The following is a 17,894-nucleotide window of genomic DNA, read 5'->3' as shown; positions in this document are numbered from 1 at the left end:
ATTCATTTATGACAGGGAATACTTTATTCAAAACCGACCAGAGAAATGGACAGCTTGGGTCTGTAACAAAGCATTCATGTTTTAAAGCATAGGTCAGTAATTGTATATGAGAGCATATACTGCTACATACGATTAACTGATCAGACCACAACTTTTCAATGTTTAAAACAGAATAAACTTCCCTGTAAAAGCAGCACCTTTGTGACATTTTAACTTTAGTATTCCTCTCCTTCTTCCTCTCCCTCTCCTTCAACAGAATCCACACCAACCTCCTCATAATCCTTCTCAAGGGCAGCCATGTCCTCACGGGCCTCAGAAAACTCTCCTTCCTCCATCCCCTCACCCACGTACCAATGAACAAAGGCACGCTTGGCATACATCAGGTCAAACTTGTGATCCAGGCGAGCCCAGGCCTCAGCAATGGCTGTGGTGTTGCTCAGCATGCACACAGCTCTCTGTACCTTGGCCAGGTCTCCACCAGGTACCACAGTGGGGGGCTGGTAATTGATGCCAACCTTGAAACCAGTGGGACACCAATCCACAAACTGGATGGTACGCTTGGTCTTGATGGTGGCAATGGCAGCATTGACATCTTTGGGGACCACATCACCACGGTACAACAGGCAGCAAGCCATGTATTTACCGTGGCGAGGGTCACATTTCACCATCTGGTTGGCCGGCTCAAAGCAAGCATTGGTGATCTCTGCTACAGAAAGCTGTTCATGATAGGCTTTCTCAGCAGAGATCACCGGGGCATATGTGGCCAGAGGGAAGTGGATACGGGGATAGGGCACCAGGTTGGTCTGGAATTCTGTCAGGTCAACATTCAGGGCACCATCAAATCTGAGGGAAGCAGTGATGGAGGACACAATTTGACCTATCAATCTATTCAGGTTAGTATAGGTTGGGCGCTCAATATCAAGGTTTCTACGACAGATGTCATAGATGGCCTCATTGTCTACCATGAAGGCACAATCAGAGTGCTCCAGGGTGGTGTGGGTGGTGAGGATGGAGTTGTAGGGCTCAACTACAGCTGTGGAAACCTGGGGGGCTGGGTAAATGGAGAATTCCAGCTTAGACTTCTTGCCGTAATCAACAGAGAGGCGTTCCATCAGCAGAGAGGTGAACCCAGAACCAGTTCCCCCGCCAAAGCTGTGGAAAACCAAGAAGCCCTGAAGACCTGTGCACTGGTCAGCCTGTGGAGGAAGAAAATACAAAATGTAGCATTGTAATGCCAAGACATATTTTCTTACTGAGTTTCTATTTACTTTTCAAGTTAGGAACCATGTCAGATCAATGTTAAGCATGATTGATTGGCAAAATAGACACATTAGCAAGTTGCCCAGAAACCAGGGACTGTCTAGAAGTCCAATTAATACAGTAAGTAGCCTATTCCACATTTTGGCAGGCACTAAATAATGAATGCTGTCATTCAGAACTCCACCAAACTTGCACTGGACTCCTCTCACCCCATTAAAAAAACATTTTTATATAGTATTTATTTACCAGCTTGCGAATTCGGTCTAAGACGAGGTCAATGATCTCCTTGCCAATGGTGTAGTGCCCCCGAGCATAGTTATTGGCAGCATCTTCCTTGCCTGTGATGAGCTGCTCAGGGTGGAAGAGCTGGCGGTAGGTACCAGTGCGAACTTCATCTGGAAAGGGAAGACAAACCAGCCATCCATCACTCAGTCACCTGCACCAGCCTGCTGAGCCCTAGCAGGGGGTGGGGGTGGGGCACTGTGTGTGTATGTAATCAATGGAGTCCCCAGGACAGACCTCCTGTCCCAGCACCCTGGGATCTCACTTGGGTTACTGAGGTCAACTCACCAATGACTGTGGGTTCCAGGTCTACAAACACTGCCCTGGGCACATGCTTGCCGGCACCCGTCTCACTGAAGAAGGTGTTGAAGGAGTCATCTCCTCCCCCGATGGTCTTGTCACTTGGCATCTGGCCATCGGGCTGGATGCCGTGTTCCAGGCAGTAGAGCTCCCAGCAGGCATTGCCAATCTGGACACCAGCCTGGCCAACGTGGATGGAGATGCACTCACGCTGTGGGGAGGGGAAGGGAAAAACATCGGGAAATTAATCTGTATTAGCATTCTGAATTTTCATTAAATGTCTAAGAATATTTTTAATAATATACAGGTATTGTTCATAATTGAGGTTATATTTCTAATGTGATAGAAATGAGTTGAGTAAAAGCACCAGCTGCAGATGCTGCATATGGGTGTGGTCTGAGTGATAATGTCACCTTGGTGCTGTTTAGCTCATGGCACATACCCATTGTTTCCACAGTCATGCTCAAATAGAAGATTTTTTTTTTTATTTTTGTTTTTTTGTAGTTTTTTTGACTGGGGCTGGGTTTGAACCCACCACCTCCAGCATATGGGGCTGGCGCCTACTTCTCTGAGCCACAGGCACCACCCCTCAAATAGAAGATTTTTTATATGTTAAAAGTTTTCAAAGGACAGATTTTGTAAAACAAGGTAAATTAAATTTGATCATTAATTAATGTAAATTAATTTCACTGCTTCATTCCCCCTTAAATAAAGATGAAGGGCTCTTCTTTCTGATTAGTACTTAGTACTACAGCCTAGACATCTGTACTGCAGCTGAGGCTAGAAGCCACACCCTTTTGCAGTCTATCCGCAGAACCCGTCAAAGCAGGGCAAGGTCTGCCTCCTGCATTGCTGCATTACTGTATTGCTGTGCCTGGTGCCAGCCTGCACTGTCTGTTACATTATTTAACAGAGCAAGCTCTATTTCCAGCAACTGCCTACATGATCTCATGGTGCTGTTTTGCTGGTTTTCCTCCTCTGACCCAGCCTGGGACCATGTGCCTGAATCGAAATTAATTAATGAAGATGCACTAGAACAAAAGGCAACGGGATGCAGAGTATAATTCTTCCTTGTCTGTAGCTATTTCACTACTTTTTCAAGAAAATATTTTTGCAGAATCTCCTCCACCGTAAAAAACTGAAAAATTTGTAGTACTTTTTTTAAAGTTCCTAAGTTAGAAGCAAATATATGAGAAGCTACAAAACAAAGAATTAAAGCCCAGTTAAAGGATACTGAAATATTTGTTTAAAACAACAAAATATTATTTTCATTCTGAAATTCTCTACCCACCACATAACCTTCATACTCTTTGCATCCAATAGAGATTTTCTTCCCGTGGTCTTTAGGACTACAACTTTCATTGTCTATTCACTGACAAATGGGAGGGGATGGGAGAAGGGCTTTTCCCTGGGTCCTGACCATTAGGGTACCACGGGGCTCACAAAGTGGGCTTTCTCGCTGAACATGCGCCCAAGACGGACACACAGACATACTCTCTCTCTGGTTGGTTAGGGCGGTGCGTCCCGAGAGCAGATAGAACAGAGCTTGTCAAGTAATTGTTATTCTGCTCAAGAAAAAACAAATATTTCATTCAAATCATAACAGTGAATGAAAAACATCCTGAAGGCTACGGTTCCGCAATGAAGAAAGGCTTTTACTAAAAGTCTTCTCCCGACCGAGTGGGGTTTACCGAGGGCGAACCCCGCCCACTGGCTCTAACGCCAGAGAAACCAGAAACAAACAACTCCGCCCCTGCGCCGCCCTGACACCGGCTGCCAAGGGCTCCAGCAAAAACTAACCACTTTTCCCCGTTAATAGCATGGGTATTTTTCTAAAATACCGACGAACCGGCGAGGGATTTTCTTAAACTAACCCGAGGCTCCGCTTTGTCCCTGTCTCCTCCGCTTCTCCACCCCCGCCCCGCCCCCCAGCTACACCCACCGCCCCTCGGTCTTTTGGAAGACAACGCCGTCCCTGTCCCTGGGGTACTACGCGAGAAAGAAAAGGACCCGAGTCACACGAGTACTGTGCGCACACACTACGGCCGGGCAGACGACGCCACCACCGTCTTTCCCTGCCCCAGTCCCTTCCATCATGGCAGATGGGCTGCTTGCGGTCTCCAAGGGCTCTCGGGTAACAAAAACTCCCTGGCGCCGCCTTTGTTCTTCCTGTGGTTCTCCTGCGTCCTGGGCGCAGTGCTGGCCGGGTTGCTGCTTCCCGCACTGCAGCGGCGGCGAGGCTTAAGGATGTAGGGCAAACAAAGCTGAACCTCACAACAAAGCATAAGACTCCCCTTACTCAAAGAGATTGCAAAAGAAAAAAGCCTAAGGATTTCCCAGTAGAGCCTGGGGGACTGACTCCACCCAACGGCCACAAAAGAGCCGGAGAAAACAGTCTCACCATGGTTGCTGCTTCGCGGCTGCCGAGCAGATGGCGGAGAGGAAGAGGAGAGGTTGTTGCTTCTTACAGCGCGACTCTTAGGCGGTCGATGTAAGAGAACCTGCGGCACATGGGCGGATGCGGCTGCCTATATACAGCTCAGTCACCATGGGGATGGGCCGGGGCCTTTTCCTGTTGGTCCAGACCCCTCAATCTGCCCAGAGAAGCCATGATAGGAGAGTGGTGATTGGTGCAAGCAACATAGGATGAGGTAATCTCTCCCCCACCCCTTTCCCCCTAGCATCCATAGACTGTTTGCATCCTCCAGACAAAGAGGCCGAGCAAAAGCGGCCGGCAGAGCATCCATTATGGGGTGGGGATGGGGAGGGGCAGAAAGGAAGAAAGAAGACTGGGGTTGGATGATTTTACATTGCTTAAACTTCAAATTACAGTTAAAATCACCTATGTAAAAGCTTTTCTCCCCTACACTTAATTGCAGAATTTATATCGCAATGAAGTATTTAATGGAAAATTACTTCCAGCCCCTCCTTGTATATTAAACTCGATTACATTTGGTTAGGGTTCAACATCTCTAATTTTAAAAATCAAGTAGGAGAGAAGAGGAAAGTAATGCTCAGAATGGCTTGGGTAAATGTGAGGGGGTTTAATTTCAAAAAGATTTAGTAATTGAGTCATTCAAAATGATTTCTCTGGTTCAAATAATTTCTTTTCAAACCTTTTGCGTGCCGGTGCACACACACACACACCAAACAGCTTAACAAAAATGGAAGATGGAAAAAAAATAACCGTACTAAATGAAGAAGCACACAAATAGTTCTAACATGGCAGTAATTAAGAGCTAATGAACATACAATAATTGAACAGTTTTCTAGAACTATTTCTTGGTGAGAAGCCTATGTAATATATATTGTGTGGTATATTATCCCTAGGAATGAATCATCTTTCCTGATCTAGAATTGGGAAAATACAAAGAGAAAGAATTGAGGTCAGAAGCTGTACTACCTGTGTGTGCAGTTTTATTTTACATAGTTATTTTCTTCTGGAAAGTAACAAGCAAATAATATTAATAATTAATACTATAACCAAGACACTAAATTAAAAGGAAAGTTATATAAAGAGAAGACCATTTTGTAATGTTGCCTCCATCCGTAGACAACTGTGCAATGTCAGCTCAGTATCTGCATTTCATTTTTATGTAGTTCATATGTGAATTTGGTAAATATCCTCCTCTGTGGTTGGACTTCTAACTGTGGGAATTGTAGCCATCCTCACACCGTTGCTATTCATCTAGAGAATCTGGTGGTTGCTCAATTGCCCCTTTGAACAAAAAGGCTTTGCTTTCACCCATAGGAAATGAATTGCAGTAACATTCTTTTGCTGTTTAGAAAGGCTCCATTATCAGCAATGATGGGCTATGCAGAATAAGTCTCTGGACTTGGTATCACTTGATGTTGTTGATGAAGTTTCAGAGGTAAAGATTTGTTTGACCACCAAAATTGAAAATTTGTATATTGGTAGACAATTTTTCCTTTTGGATTTCAGCGACAGATTTTCAGGGTCTGCAGTGCTATTTACAGTGCTCTGCAGAGCCCATTCATTCCTGCTGGGTTGGCAGGCAGAGAAGGGTGTGGGAGGGAGGGACTTGAGAAGACAGCTGCTGCAGGTTGTGGTGTGACAAAGGCGGCCATGGATCTCCTAGCCTGCCACCCATAGCTCTGCTTTACTTTTTCAAATTTGCTGTGGTAGTGTTCTCTAGAAAAAAATAAAACCCAGCACATAAACCATTTTATCTACTTATTGCATATTTCACAGGAAAAAGAATCCTCAACATCATCTTATCTCTCTATCTCTTTAGCAAATAAAAGCATATTTCAGCAAAGAGGATTAAGGATGACTTGAATGCTTCTTTCTGAACTCAAAAGTCCATTTAACAAAAATAAGAATTAAATGGTGTGAAAGAGCATACGGATTAATGAGTAGTACATTCAAATACTTTCACAATTTTAGTAATAAATCAGACACTGCTGGACAGTGGTAAAGTGTGCAAGTCTTCTTTTTGAAAAGAGGAACAATTTTGAATTTTATTTTCTTTACAATATAAAAAGATCAATTAACAAATATGTCATTTCTCCAATGGTCAATTCTTTATGCAATTTACAGAGGATTAAATAAAAAAGAAAAGGGTTCATGCAATTGATTCTTTGTAATTCTATCTCAGAGCCATTTTGTTCCTCATGTAAATGAGGGTTTTTTCTCCCCTCTTGGCATAAGTAACAATAAGATCTAGGTCAGAAATAAACTACTAGAGAACTGATAATCTTAAATATATAAATAGAAGATCAGGGGAAATAACCAATCTGCTCTTTTTGCTCCTTGTTACCTGATTTAAGAGCATTCAAACTGTAGAAAGTAAAAAAGAAAAAAAATTAATAGTGCATTTCCCGGCCAGGCACAGTGGCTCACACCTGTAATCCTAGCACTTTGGGAGGCCAAGTCAGGAGGATTGCTTGAGGGTAGGAGTTTGAGACCAGTCTGAGCAGGAACAAGCCCCCATCTCTATAAAAAACAGAAAAATCAGCCATGTATGGTGGCATGTGCCTGTAGTCCCAGCTACTCAGGAGGCTAAGGAAGGAGGATCACTTGAACTTAGGAACTTGAGGTTGCTGTGAGCTATGATGATGACACTGCACTCCAGCCAGGGCATTAGAGCAAAACCCTGTTTCCAAAAAAAAAAAGAGTTCTGGGCGGCGCCTGTGGCTCAGTGAGTAGGGTGCCGGCCCCATGTACCAAGGGTGGCGGGTTCAAACCCAGCTGCGGCCAAACTGCAACCAAAAAAAAAAAAAAATAGCCAGGCACTGTGGCAGGCGCCTGTAGTCCCAGCTGCTCTGGAGGCTGAGGCAGGAGAATTGAGTAAGCCCAAGAGCTAGAGGTTGCTGTGAGTCCTGTGACGTCATGGCACTCTACCAAGGGCGGTACAGTGAGACTCTGTCTCTACAAAAAAAAAAAGAGTTCATTTCTCTCTCTCTCTTTTTTTTTTTGTAATTGTTGGGGATTCATTGACTTTTTTATTTTTATTTTTTGAGAAAAAATAGAAGTCTTTTCTATAGACTTTTCCAATCTAATTGAAAAATTAAGGCTTATACACTTATATGAGAATGACGTGTTTGTGTGTGTATAGAGAAGAATCTTATTGAATTCATTGCATAGCTCCTTGTATCATAATTTATGTAGGAAACAAGAGTTATCTAACACTTTTTTTTTCCTACTTCTTTACCTCCTATTTATCTCTAATCCCATTCCAATCTGGATTCTGCTCCTACCACTCCTTTAAACTAAGTCCTTCCATGTTTGCTGCTAGTCCATTGGACACTTTTTAGTTTTTGTTGACCTGTGTGTGCTAGGCTTCATCACAGTTGACAATGATCTCTTTCTTAAAACACTTTCTTCCTTTGGCCTCAAAAACTCTGCATTTTCTGGGTTTCCCTCCTACATTTTTGTTTCTACTCAGTCTCTGACTGTTCCTCCTCCTTTCCTTAATCTTCAAATGTTGGAATTCCTCAAAGTTCAGTCTGACCTTTTCCTCATTTTATTCTATGTGATCTGATCCATTTTTAGTGGATGGTAAGTGCATTCATTCCCAAAACTTCAAATCCTTTCTATATGCTGATGACTCAATGATGCCTCTTCTTAGCTTGAGCTCATACAGTAAACTTCCAATCTCTGGCTTATTTTCTCACAGGCATCTCAAATTGAACTAGTGTTTATCATGGAAGACTTTATTTGAAATGGTGGCTCTTGAACAGGATGGGAATGGAATGAGTACTTTAGGCAGAGAAAATAACATTACCAAAGACAGTGTAGTGATGATCTGCTGCCTGAATAAGGGAGGACAAAGAAATTGGCTTGGCACATACAATGAAATTGTGGGTGTTGAATTATATGGAATGGATGGAGCTAGTTAACAAAGTGTTTTGAACTTCAGTCTGAAGGAGTCTGGCCTTAAGTCTATATACAGTGTGAATCTTTTATTTATTTATTTATTTATTGAGACAGAGTCTTACTCTATGCCCTGGGCACAGTGCCATGGCATCATAGCTCACAGCAACCTCAAACTCTTGGGCTCAAGCGATCCCCTTGCCTCAGCCTCTCAAGTAGCTGGGACTAAGGTGCCAGCCACTACACCCAGCTAGTTATTCTATTATTATTACTATTTTTTTTGAGACAAAGTTTCACTCTGTTGCCCTCTGTAGAGTGCTGTATCACCACAGCTCACAGCAACCTCCAGCTGTTGGGCTTAGGCGATTCTCTTGCCTCAGCCTCCTAATAGCTGGGACTACAGGTGCCTACCACAACACCCAGTTATTTTTAGTTGCAGTTTGGCCAGGGCCAGGTTTGAACCCACCACCATCAGTATATGGGGCGAGCGCCCTACTCACTGAGCCACAGGCACCATCCTAGTTATTCTATTTTTAATAGAGGCTGGGTCTCCATGTTTCCTCAGGCTGGTCTCAAACTCCTGAGCTCCAACAATTCACCCACCTTGGCCTCCCAGAGTGCTAGGATTACAAGCGTGAGCCAACATATGTGGACCAATGTGAAGCTTTTATATTCTTTTTTTTCTTTTTTTTTTTTTTTTTGTAGAGACAGAGTCTCACTGTACCGCCCTCGGGTAGAGTGCCGTGGCATCACACGGCTCACAGCAACCTCTAACTCTTGGGCTTATGTGATTCTCTTGCCTCAGCCTCCTGAGTAGCTGGGACTACAGGCGCCCGCCACAACGCCCGGCTATTTTTTTGTTGCAGTTTGGCCGGGGCTGGGTTTGAACCCGCCACCCTCGGCATATGGGGCCGGCGCCCTACTCACTGAGCCACAGGCGCCGCCCCCAGCTTTTATATTCTTATGGAAAAGAGTGACAATTTTATGAACAGAACAGCATTTTTGTAAATTTAATCTGACAGGTGTGCAAAGTAGGGAAAGAGACTGGAGAGAAAGAGATTAATAAGGAGGTCATTGTAATAATCTAAGCAGAAGTTCTCAGGCCATCATAATTCTGGTTAGAATGAATACAAAGGGGTAATAGAAGAGACCATTGCAAGGAAGAATCCTGGTGGTGTTTGGTTAAACATGGTAAAAAAGAAGGAGTCAGTTTGAAGTTTTTAGCCTTAAAGACTAAGGGGGCCAGGCACAGTGGCTCACACCTGTTATTCTAAAGACTAAAGGAATGAAATGGGAGCAGTGCTATTTTACAGAAATAGGGAAGTTGAGAAAGGATCAAGTCTGGGCAGAAAGTGCATTTGTGTGTGTATTGGGAGGAAAGTGTTGCGGGTAGAAAAGTTTAATTGATGTGACCTAACATATTGAATGTTATACCATTTGAGGTAATAGAGAGATTGAGGATAGAAGTCTTGGAGGCTACTGGGAATAGGAAATTGGCACTGCTCAGAGAAAGGTCAGGACTAGAAAGGTAGAGATGTATATTTGGAGTCATGGTTATAATGCTGGTGTTATGGTGTGAGAACAGAATTGTCCAAGTATAACCTATAATTTGAAGTTATGCCACTGAATGCGAAAGAAACAGATTTGGGGAATATTTAAGAGATTGAGTTACCAGATTTGGGGACAGACTTAAGAAACCAAAAACAGTAAAGGACTGCAGGAGAAATAAGTGTCTGAACATGAAACAAAGAAGAAGTGGCCAAAGAAGGAGGAGGTAAGCAGAACACATTGTGTTACAGAAACAAAGGAAGGAGAAGATGTCAAGAAAGACATCTGTTGAGTAACAACAAATACTGCCAAGGAACTGTTAAATAAGGACAGAAAAGTGCTCAGAGGATTCAGTGGCCAGGAAATCAGTACACAGCAAGGGCTTGGCATAAAAGACACAAAAAATATTGCCTGCCCTAGAGTTCAAGGTCCAAGTATGGAAACTGTTATTATAATACAGTCTGATGAGTGCTGTGAAATAGAGGTCAGTGTAGGAGCTGCCGGACACAAAGATGAAGCTGGTTGTCTGGTTAGGAGGTGCTGACAGTTCACAGTTCCCAACTTCATTTCACTGTGGTATCCACTTCATGCCCTATCGCTGCCTCTGCATCCTTGGTGAAATGACCGTGCCTGTCCATATTACACTAACCTTTTTGGTGCATGTTTGAGTGTAAATTTAAGCAAGTAGGTTTCCCTTAGATTCTCTTGCAAAGCATTCTTCAAATTCTAAATTTAAACAAGGGAGTGAACATGACTATGATGATACACTGAATTTACATTTATCTTCATTTTAGGATTCACTGCCAATTAATACATATATTGAATGAATTGGCTTTTACTATGTATGGCTGTTAAAGACTATCCACTGAATTTACCTTGGACAAATTCCAGCGCTAACAATTTAGGTAAGGATACATACGACCTCATATCTAGACAATTTCTGAATGTTATTTAAAGTTTAACATCTTTTTTCTCAAACTCTGGTCAACACAATGCAGTATTACTAAATAATAGCTTTTTCTGGATAACTATGGTAAAGATTACCTGTGGTTATTCTGGTAATTGAGCTTTATCTATTTTGGGAAGGATTATGTGTATAGGAGGATAAATATTAATGGATTTCTATTCCTGAAAGAGTTACAACACAACAAATACCTGTACTCTGTAATATTAAATACAGAATTAATTTAATATTACTCTGTAATATTAAAAACAAAATTAAATATTTCTGTTGATAGGAAGAGCCATGTTAAAAAAAGTATGTATATAAATATATAGCATCAGAATGCAATGCTTTGATGTCACTCATTAATGTTCATTCATTTCATGAATTATTCTTTTTTGGGGGGTGGACAGAGCCTCAAGCTGTTGCCCTGGGTAGAGTGCCGTGCTGTCATAGCTCACAGCATCCTCCAACTCCTGGGCTTAAGCGATTCTCTTGCCTCAGCCTCCCAAGTAGCTGGGACTACAGGCGCCCGCCACAACACCCGGCTATTTTTTGATTGTAGTTGTCATTGTTGTTTGGCAGGCCCCGGCTGGATTCAAACCCACCAGCTCTGGTGGATGTGGCTGGCACCTTCGCTGCTTGAGCTACAGGTGCCGAGGTATGAATTATTCTTTTTAACAAAATATTTATGTCCTGAGATACACATTCTAATTTGTAATTTTGTTCTGGTAAATTGGAGTGGTGGTTTGTCTAAGTCTACTGATGGAAACTGACATTTGAAAAAAGGGAACAAAACTTGAAGAGACTCAAAGGCATCCTGAGAAGAGAAGAAAGAAAAGGAAATGGAGACAACTATAGATAATCTGTTTTCATGAAATGCAATTTATAATTTGGTTTCATTTTACACCCACTCACAAGAATGCACATTGAATCACTTCTGTCTAGCCCTCTTCCTTCTCCAAAGCATATGGAAATTAGGTGGTAGACTGGAAAGCTTGCCATGGCGCACTACTATGGGGATTTAATAGTCATTAAAAGAAGCTCCAGAGTCCCCTCCCCCAGCCTTCCAAATGTGGGCTTCTCTCTTTCCTATCAAATCTTTGTATTCATTAATTCCATGTTGTAGGCTTGGCGCCCGTAGCTCAGTGGTTAGGGCGCCAGCCACATATACCAGGGCTGGTGGGTTCGAACCTGGCCCAGGACTGCTAAACAAAAATGACAACTACAGCAACAACAACAACAACAACAAAATAGTCGGGCATTGTGGCAGGTGCCTGTAGTCCCAGCTACTTGGGAGGCGGAGGCCCAAGAATCACTTCAGCCCAAGAATTTGAGGTTGCTGTGAGCTGTGATGTTACAGTACTCTACATAGTGAAACTGTAGAGTGCTGTGCCCTCAAAAAAAAAGGGCGACATAGTGAAACTGTCTCAAAAAAATCATTAATTCCATGTTGTAAATAAACTATGGTGAGATAGATATACTAGTACGTGAAAAACATTTGGTCCCTCCAAATATTTATAGACACATTGATCTAAGATATAAAATACTGAGGAGTTTGGTTCATTTTTATATATTACTAGCCACACAAAAAAATCAGAATTCATTTTTAAAATATCTTATACAACACACCTCCATCTTTGGAATTTATATTTCTTACTGATTTTATCTCCCTAGATGACCTGCAAACATCTCAAATGCAATATATGTAAATGGAATTAGTTCTTTTTCTCCATTACTCTCCTCAGTATTTTATAGTCTCAGTATTCTCAGTTATTCTGTTTTCTCAAAATCAGTTTATTGTCACCATCTTTCTGGTCTACCAAGCTAGATTAAAATAAAAATAAACTCATATAACACTGTTCTAGACCTTATTCTAAGTACTTTATGTGAATTCATTTAAGTTAATGCCAAATGATTACTAAATTTTGTCAACTATATTTCAAAATTATCTCAATAAATACTTGCAGAATGAACAAATGACTAATCTTCTAAAGCTTGAGTAATTTTATTACTCAAAGGGCCATCCATATGCAATGGCTTCTGCCTATAATCCTAGCACATTGAAGGTCCAAGGCAGGAAGACCACTTGAGGCCATGGATTTGAGACCAGCCTGGGCAACATATGAAGATCCTATCTCTACAGAAAAATAAAAAAATTAGCTGAGGCCAGAGGATCGCTAAAGCCCATAAGTTTAAGGCTGCCGTGAGCTATGATCATGCCACTGCACTCTTGCCTGGGTAAGGGAGTGAGACTCTGTCTCTTTTTTTTTTTGTAGAGACAGAGTCTCACTTTGTCACCCTCAGTAGAGTGCTGTGGCATCTCAGCTCACAGCAACCTCCAACTCAGAGTCTCACTTAATTGCCCTCAGTAGAGTGCTATGGCGTCACAGCTCACAGCAACCTCCAGCTCTTGGCCTTAGGCAATTCTCTTGCCTCAGCCTCCCAAGTAGCTGGGACTACAGACACCTGCCACAACGCCTGGCTATTTTTTTGTTGTGGTTTGGCCAGGGCCGGGTTTGAACCTGCCACCCTCAGTATATGGGGCTGGCACCCTACTCACTGAGCCGTAGGCGCCGCCCGAGACTCTGTCTCTTATAAAAAAAGATAAAAACAATGGACCTAGTTTAAGGGAGGATGTCATAGAATATTTAGGACTGACTCAGTCTTTGAAGTTACCTCTTCAAGCATTACAGGCATAAATCTAAGACCAAAATAGAAGCTATTCCCTGTAGCAAGTTGGAATGATCCCAGTGTTTCCTAAGTGTGCTGAAGAAATTGGGGTCCTATTTAAAACAATAGATTCCCAGTTTCTTCACCAGAGAGCATGATTCAATATATCTAATTCAGTAAATACTATTCTCTTAGAATTAAGGATGGATCATTTGGAACTAAAAAATATTAGTGTTTGATGTGGTTCAATTATTTCTAAATTCTAATAATCCTTTCATACATTGACTAAGAGTCACTCCCTTTATTGTTGTAACCTGAAAGACACAACTCTCAGTGAAGCCCAACCTAAAAAGGCATTTTAAGAAGTATTTCTCCATCTTCCTTTAGATTTAGAAATTGATTATGCATCTGTAGAACGGAAGTTAGAAAAGTCTTTATTTTTCCTTTGCCCAGCCTAAAAGATCACTTTAGAAACACTTCTCCAGTGGGGCAGCACCTGTGGCTCAGTGAGTAGGGCACCGGCCCCATATACCGAGGGTGGCAGGTTCGAACCTGGTCCCGGCCAAACTGCAATAAAAAAAATAGCTGGGCGTTATGTTAGCTGCCTGTAGTCCCAGCTACTCGGGAGGCTGAGGCAAGAGAATCACCTAAGGCCAGGAGCTGGAGGTTGCTGTGAGCTGTGACCCCATAGCACTCTACTGAGGGCAATAAAGTGAGACTCTGTCCCTAAAAAAAAAAGAAAGAAAGAAAGAAACACTTCTTCATTCTTTTTTAGACTTAAACATTGATTATCCATGTATAGAAGAAAAAGGGTTAGAAAAACCTGCTGTTTCATTCCCCTTCATTTGCTTATACGAACAGCAATGTTATTCATAGATATAAAAGAGATGTAGAGAATTACTTAAGATAGCATAACATGAACTAAGTCTCCTGAATGATAAGATTGTCTATGGGTTTAGTATATTTTAATAAATAGTGCACTATTAATCTCTTTTTAATGATATCAGTATTTTTAGATATATAAGAGTGACTTTCACTCTTCATGTTACTAAGCAACCCATTATACAGTTGCTAGGAGACCGACTAGCAAGGTTGGAGGCATTTCACATTTCCTTGTCACCTTGTGTATCACATGACTGTACCCTAGAGAGTTTTACAGAAAAGAGCAAAAAGATAATGGTATACAGAAAGGATAGAAAGAGAGACAGGGGCTAGAGGATAAAGTAATAAAATAAAGAAAATAGCAAGGTATTTGAGAAGAAGAGTGTGTGAACTTGGCAGGGAAAGGCTATTATGCAATTTCCTTGAATGAGTCACGGAAAAACCTTAAATTGCCAGTGCTGTATTTCATATACTCTTTCTACCTTTTTAAAAAACAAATTAGGGAATAAACTTGGAGAAGAAGATCTTTCAAATACTATTCCTGAATATTTTTAGAAGAGTAGAAATCAGTTGTAATGCTTACAGAATACAAGCAATTACAAACAAGTTAAACAAGTCACACATTATTTAAAATTCCCAACTCAGATAAACAGCACTATTTCCTTTCATTTCCTCCTCAAAATAGTAAAAAGTGATGATACTGAGATGGAGGTTAGAATGCAAGTGTCCTTGACAAATTTAGAAGCAAAATAGTTGTATAGGCTCCTGGGCAGTATGTGTTTTCTGTACAAAATTTTAAAAATCTAATATAAAGGGGAGAAAGAAGAAGCTGTTGTACTCTACCTGGAGGACTCTATTATATCTGAAATAAGAAACCAGGCTCCAGGATTCATTGTGTGCATGTGAAAGGTTGAGTCTTTGTGTCAGTGTCTCCGTGGTATGTATTGTTGCTAGCAACCAGGAAGCTCCCCAGCTATTGTTGCTAGGTCCTTGTGCCTCTGTTCGCCTGAAACCTTAGTCAGTGCTAGAAACACTAGAGATAAAAATCGTCGCAAAAAATCCGGCACCGTTATCCCCAGTGGTTTTACAGCAAACAGTCCATCTTGTGTTCAGTGAAAATCAGTGTAAAATGGAGGCTTCTCACCGAGAGTTCATCTTCAGCTTCCTTTTCATGAATGCACTGAAAGAACACTGGGGAAAGGTTTAATTAAAATGAGATTTATATTCTGGTGTCACCAACTCTAACTAAAGGGATAATAAAAATCCAGGACAGGGTGGCGCCTGTGGCTCAAGGAGTAGGGTGCCGGTCCCATATGCCGGAGGTGGTGGGTTCAAACCTAGCCCCAGCCAAAAACCAAAAAAAAAAAAAAAAAAAAATCCAGGACAAGGAACAGAGACAAAAAGGATTTCACCACATTTAGGTGACTTCCAGTTCTGAGACAGGATAGTCCCATTAGCATTTGCTGACAACTTCATATTACCTTTGTGTCTATAGAATCCATGGTACAAATAAGACTTTTTCATTTCCATTTCCACATAGGAATTCAGAAGATTTGGATTAAAGACCCATGCCAGCATCATTTCCAGAAATGTCTGACATCATCTCTCAAAGTCAATTAGCAGCTTGGTGCCTGTAGCTCAGCAGCTAAGGCGCCAGTCACATACACTGGGGCTGGTGAGTTCCAACCTGGCCCAGGCCTGCCAAACAAAAATAATGACAACAACAACAGCAGCAAAAATAACCGGGCATTGTGGCGGGTGCCTGTAGTCACAGCTACTTGGGAAGCTGAGACAAAAGAATTGCTTAAGCCCAAGAGTTTGAGGTTGCTGTGAGCTGTGACGTTACAGCACTCAACCAAGGGTGACATAGTGAGACTGTGTCTCAAAAAAAACAAACAAACAAATACAAAGTCAATTAGCGCTGCTCTTGGATGAACCCCAGAAATCAATACAAACCACTTATTCAAGCTATCCTGTACAAATACAGACTTTATATTTTGTTTGTATCTTCTACCCCAAAGTAGATATTTATAGCTATGAATTCAGAAACAATTGCAAATCTGGACTGAGATTTAGAAAAGATTAAGGCTGAGATGACATAAATACCTACTTACGTTAAGCACCTAGACTCCAATAGAGGATCTGAAGAGGTATTTATTGTTGTGATTACAGCACCTAGTGAAGGCTAACACTTTATATTTATTAGATAATATAATATATAAAATATATTAATATGAATATAAAATATAAATATAATATAAATTGTTATTTAGTCCTCACAATAATTCTAGGAGATAGGAAGAATTACATTTATTATTTTCTTCAGTTAAAGAAACTGAGCTCTAGAGAAGTTCAATGATACGCCCAAGGTCTCTCATGGCTAGTAAGTAGCAAAATAAAAATTAAAATCTATCTGGCCTCAGTGTTTGACTCTCAACCACTATTCTACATATTTTGTTTACTAGAGAATGCCTTCTATGTGAAAATAAACTGTGAAGTATAGTATTGTGTCAAGTAAAAAAAACAACCTGGGATGTGCTCACCATTTATTTATTTATTTTTAAGTATTTATTTTTTTTGAGACAGTGTCTCACTATGTCGCCCTCCATAGAGTGCCATGGTGTCACAGCTCACAGCAACCTCAAACTCTTCAGCTTAGCAATTCTCTTGCCTCAGCCTCCCACGTAGCTGGAACTACAGGCACCTGCCACAATGCCCAACTGTTTTTTTGTTGGCAATTGTCATTGTTGTTTACCAGGCCTGGGCTGGGTTTGAACCTGCCTCCCGTGGTGTATGTGGCCAGCGCCCTCACCACTGAGCTACAGGCACCAAGCCAGTGCTTACCATTTAATATGAGACAAGCAGACAGGCTATAGTAGCATCCAAAACTCAGAAGGTTGAATATATCTGGGAGTTTTTATGAATAAAGGTACAACACAGGTTGTGGGGATAGTATAGTTTTCTTTTCCCTTCTTTGGGGGTGGTGGGGTGGCTTTGGATTCTGAGATGATCAGCCAAAGAATATTTATTGAATTCTATACTTGATTGGCTTAGTTAGTGCATGTGAGAAGCCTTATGATCTGACTTCAAATGGTAATTATTAGAAAAATGGGAGGTAAAAATTGTTCCTGTTTAATATAGATACAATGGTTGCAGATGGAAATATTTATATACATGTATAAAGATTAGAATACACACGTTTCCTTTACCTGTCAAATGGGAGTGCCTAGGTGAAATGACACCCCAATAGCAAAAAACTCACCGTCTACTGTATGTATGTATACATATTTAGCAAAACTGTCAAGAGAAGCAAGAGAATAGTAAATACATTCCTCTATGGGGAGTGAGGGAATGTTGCACAGGGAGGACCATAGGATCTTGGTCAGTTTGTGACATTCTCATTCTTTTTTTTTTTTTTTGTAGAGACAGAGTCTCACTGTACCACCCTCAGGTAGAGTGCCGTGGCGTCACACGGCTCACAGCAACCTCTAACTCTTGGGCTTACACGATTCTCTTGCCTCAGCCTCACAAGCATTTTTTTTTTTTTGAGACAGAGTCTTACTATGTCACCCTCGGTAGAGTGCCGTAGCATCACAGCTCACAGCAACCTCAAACTCTTGGGCTTAAGCTATTCTCTTGCCTCGGCCTCCCAAGTAGGATGTTCTCATT

At 41.5% G+C, this 17,894-nt stretch overlaps 1 protein-coding gene and 1 long non-coding RNA gene across 2 annotated transcripts; one reads left to right on the top strand and one right to left on the bottom strand.

Moving 5' to 3' along the window:
• Nucleotide 1: 1 nt before the first annotated feature.
• On the bottom strand, nucleotides 2-4,592 carry LOC128562796 (tubulin alpha-1A chain). The gene is made up of 4 exons (XM_053558135.1): nucleotides 4,244-4,592; nucleotides 1,831-2,053; nucleotides 1,507-1,655; nucleotides 2-1,196 (listed from the first exon to the last, which is right to left on the bottom strand). The coding sequence occupies exons 1-4, from the start codon at nucleotides 4,244-4,246 to the stop codon at nucleotides 216-218; spliced, it is 1,356 nt and encodes a 451-aa protein (XP_053414110.1). The 5' UTR covers nucleotides 4,247-4,592; the 3' UTR covers nucleotides 2-215.
• On the top strand, nucleotides 4,360-16,507 carry LOC128562799 (uncharacterized). The gene is made up of 4 exons (XR_008373508.1): nucleotides 4,360-4,493; nucleotides 10,522-10,632; nucleotides 11,256-11,331; nucleotides 15,766-16,507. It is a non-coding gene; the product is annotated as an uncharacterized LOC128562799 (long non-coding RNA).
• Nucleotides 16,508-17,894: the final 1,387 nt, after the last annotated feature.

Source organism: Nycticebus coucang, chromosome 12, assembly GCF_027406575.1.
Source record: "Nycticebus coucang isolate mNycCou1 chromosome 12, mNycCou1.pri, whole genome shotgun sequence".
Taxonomy (NCBI): domain Eukaryota; kingdom Metazoa; phylum Chordata; class Mammalia; order Primates; family Lorisidae; genus Nycticebus; species Nycticebus coucang.
The sequence above is the reverse complement of the archived record's forward strand: the minus strand, read 5'-3'. Positions and strand labels throughout refer to the sequence as shown.

Bases quoted from the DNA above. Each gene is read 5' to 3' on its own strand.
- LOC128562796 (XM_053558135.1), bottom strand. The intron at 1,656-1,830 runs GTGAGTTGACCT...TTCCCTTTCCAG, and splicing joins CCTGGAACCCACAGTCATTG to ATGAAGTTCGCACTGGTACC. The intron at 1,197-1,506 runs GTAAATAAATAC...CTTCCTCCACAG, and splicing joins TAGACCGAATTCGCAAGCTG to GCTGACCAGTGCACAGGTCT.